General features: G+C 44.2%; 1 protein-coding gene across 1 annotated transcript; it reads right to left on the bottom strand.

The window, feature by feature from the left end:
• Positions 1–743: 743 nt before the first annotated feature.
• LOC111893422 (proline-rich protein 3-like) lies at positions 744–1,647 on the bottom strand. The gene is made up of 3 exons (XM_023889480.1): positions 1,539–1,647; positions 978–1,480; positions 744–905 (listed from the first exon to the last, which is right to left on the bottom strand). The coding sequence occupies exons 1-3, from the start codon at positions 1,645–1,647 to the stop codon at positions 744–746; spliced, it is 774 nt and encodes a 257-aa protein (XP_023745248.1).
• Between the last annotated feature and the right edge of the window lie 420 nt (positions 1,648–2,067).

The raw sequence follows: 2,067 nt of genomic DNA, 5'->3' as shown, positions 1-2,067 counted from the left end.
TGGAAAACAAATTCCTTTTGGGTGATTGGCATATCGAATTGCGAGTCCCTTGAATTCTCACGATCTAAGGATATAACTAGCTCAAGCCAATGAGTACTAGGAGACTCAATGGCTTCCTTGATCAGCCTTTCTTTAGTCCAAAGAGGAAATAAAGTCTTCCTGCTTTCAAGAAGGTCATAAGCCTCCTTCTTTTTTCTCTCTTTCTCTTCGACTTCCTTAGCTGCCTTGGCATTGAGATCAAGCTCCCCGTCTCGTTGCTTTCGCTTCAGTGCTTGTGCTATAGTTTCCTCTTCTTCATCACTATCATCTATAATACCTTTACCCTTTTCCTTCATACTTGAACCCGAAGCTACATTACCCTTCGGTGGTTTAGTGGTGACCTTCTGTTTCTCTGGCTCGCTTGTTGGAGGATCTTGAGATTTGCTTTGAGTACCTTCTCCCCCTTGTTTCGGAGGTACAACAAGCTCCGGAACACCCTCTATGCAACTTAACATTTCGAGGACAGGGCCAAGCTTTTCAGCAAGATGGTGTTTAACTGATAGGGTGAGGATAGGGTCGTGGGCATCCAACATGTTTGAGAGAATAGCGTGAACGTCTAAGACGCAGATTTTGACAACGGCCTTCTCAGAGCGAAGGTGATCAACTTCCTTGTTCGCCTGAGTGAGTTGGAGTGACTTGGTTTTGAGTTGAGTAGTTTTGTTAGACACTTCATCCATGATACCGCTTTCCATGGCTAGTTCCTCTTATACCTTCGAGAGATGCTCATTGATAGAGTTTTGTAGTGCATTGTTGTCTGACTGGATTTGTTGGCGCATGGTGGCAAAGTGTTGCTTCTCAGTTTCTAGGGACATAATAAACTTTTTTACAATAGCATTCACCTTGTTTGCATTCAGCTCTGCTTCACCCTATAAGGACTCAAGAAAAATATTAGCATTATGTATTAGTTTATCGACTTTTTAGGTCGCTTCAATGCAAACTTTGGTTGAAGCTTCGATTGCAGCTGTAGCCTTGGAGATGGAAGCTTCATTAGCCTTGACAAAGGTATCAACCATGCCCTGAATTGCAGCTTCAGTGTAGAGATCTTGAGATGAGGAAGAGACAATCAGATTATCTATATTTTCATTTAGCTCCTTCAGATGCTTCTTGGTCATGGGAGCATCATCACTTTGGACCCTGTAAGGACTATAGTAAAAGGTGTCCATATCAACATCATCTCCACCAAGGACGGTGTTTGTTTCGGTAGTGGGGGTAGGAGAGGGCGGTTTTGAAAAGATTGGGATTTCGGTTGGTTTGGTGGTGGTAGTGGTTTCGGGTGCTAAAGAACGAACCCCCGTATCAAATACGTTGGTCTGAACTCCAATTGTTGTTGTGGTTGTAGCTTCAGAGAAAATAGGTGGAGGAAGTGGAATTGTAGAAAAAGGTTGAGAGGTGATTGTAGTGTAAATGGGAGGAATAGAAGTAACAGGTGGAGGAGAAGGAGCTTATGAATGAACATGTACCTCAGGGGTAGGCGCACGGGGTGGAATGGCACCACTAACCGAACCCTCCTCTTCTGATTCGCTTGAGGAAGAGAGAATGAGTTTCCTTGCTGTTTTCTTCGTTTTCTTTGGTTACGGTTGTGAAGGAGCAGCCCTCTCGAGCATTCATTTATTTGGTGTTTGCCCCTTTGCTCCTTTGACCATCTTTTCTTCCTTTTTCTTTTCTTGTTTCTTACCCCTCTTGGTAGGCTTATCGGCTTCCTCGATGGATCGAATCATCTCCGGTGTGAGTTCCCTTGGCCCCGAAGAAGGAAGCTTCTTGTATTCCTAAATGATATGGCTCTCCAGTGATACACATGCATACATGGACTCAGGGATGGATCCAATAAACTGGTACTTGGAAGGATCCGTGACGATTATCTTTGTTGTGTGGAATGTGGCAATGGAGGAGAGAAGGTAATCTGCCATAATTGGGGTGTGGTAACGTTCCATTGCCCACTGAGTGACGATAGTCCAGAACCTGCCACATGATACCTCAGAGTGACGAGAGGCATAGGATAAGCTTTGAATCAGTTGTTGCCACAAAACT

Source organism: Lactuca sativa, chromosome 2 (genome assembly GCF_002870075.4).
Source record: "Lactuca sativa cultivar Salinas chromosome 2, Lsat_Salinas_v11, whole genome shotgun sequence".
NCBI lineage: Eukaryota > Viridiplantae > Streptophyta > Magnoliopsida > Asterales > Asteraceae > Lactuca > Lactuca sativa.
This window is presented reverse-complemented; position numbering and strand designations above follow the sequence as displayed.

What these genes read in the sequence shown, in the direction of transcription:
- LOC111893422 (XM_023889480.1), bottom strand. Translation starts at nt 1,647, where the DNA reads ATGAATGCTCGAGAGGGCTGCTCCTTCACAACCGTAACCAAAGAAAAC. An exon ending in AATCAGAAGAGGAGGGTTCG is followed by an intron (nt 1,481 to 1,538) that starts GTTAGTGGTGCC and finishes TTCATTCATAAG; the next exon opens with CTCCTTCTCCTCCACCTGTT. An exon ending in CAATCGAAGCTTCAACCAAA is followed by an intron (nt 906 to 977) that starts GTTTGCATTGAA and finishes GAGTCCTTATAG; the next exon opens with GGTGAAGCAGAGCTGAATGC.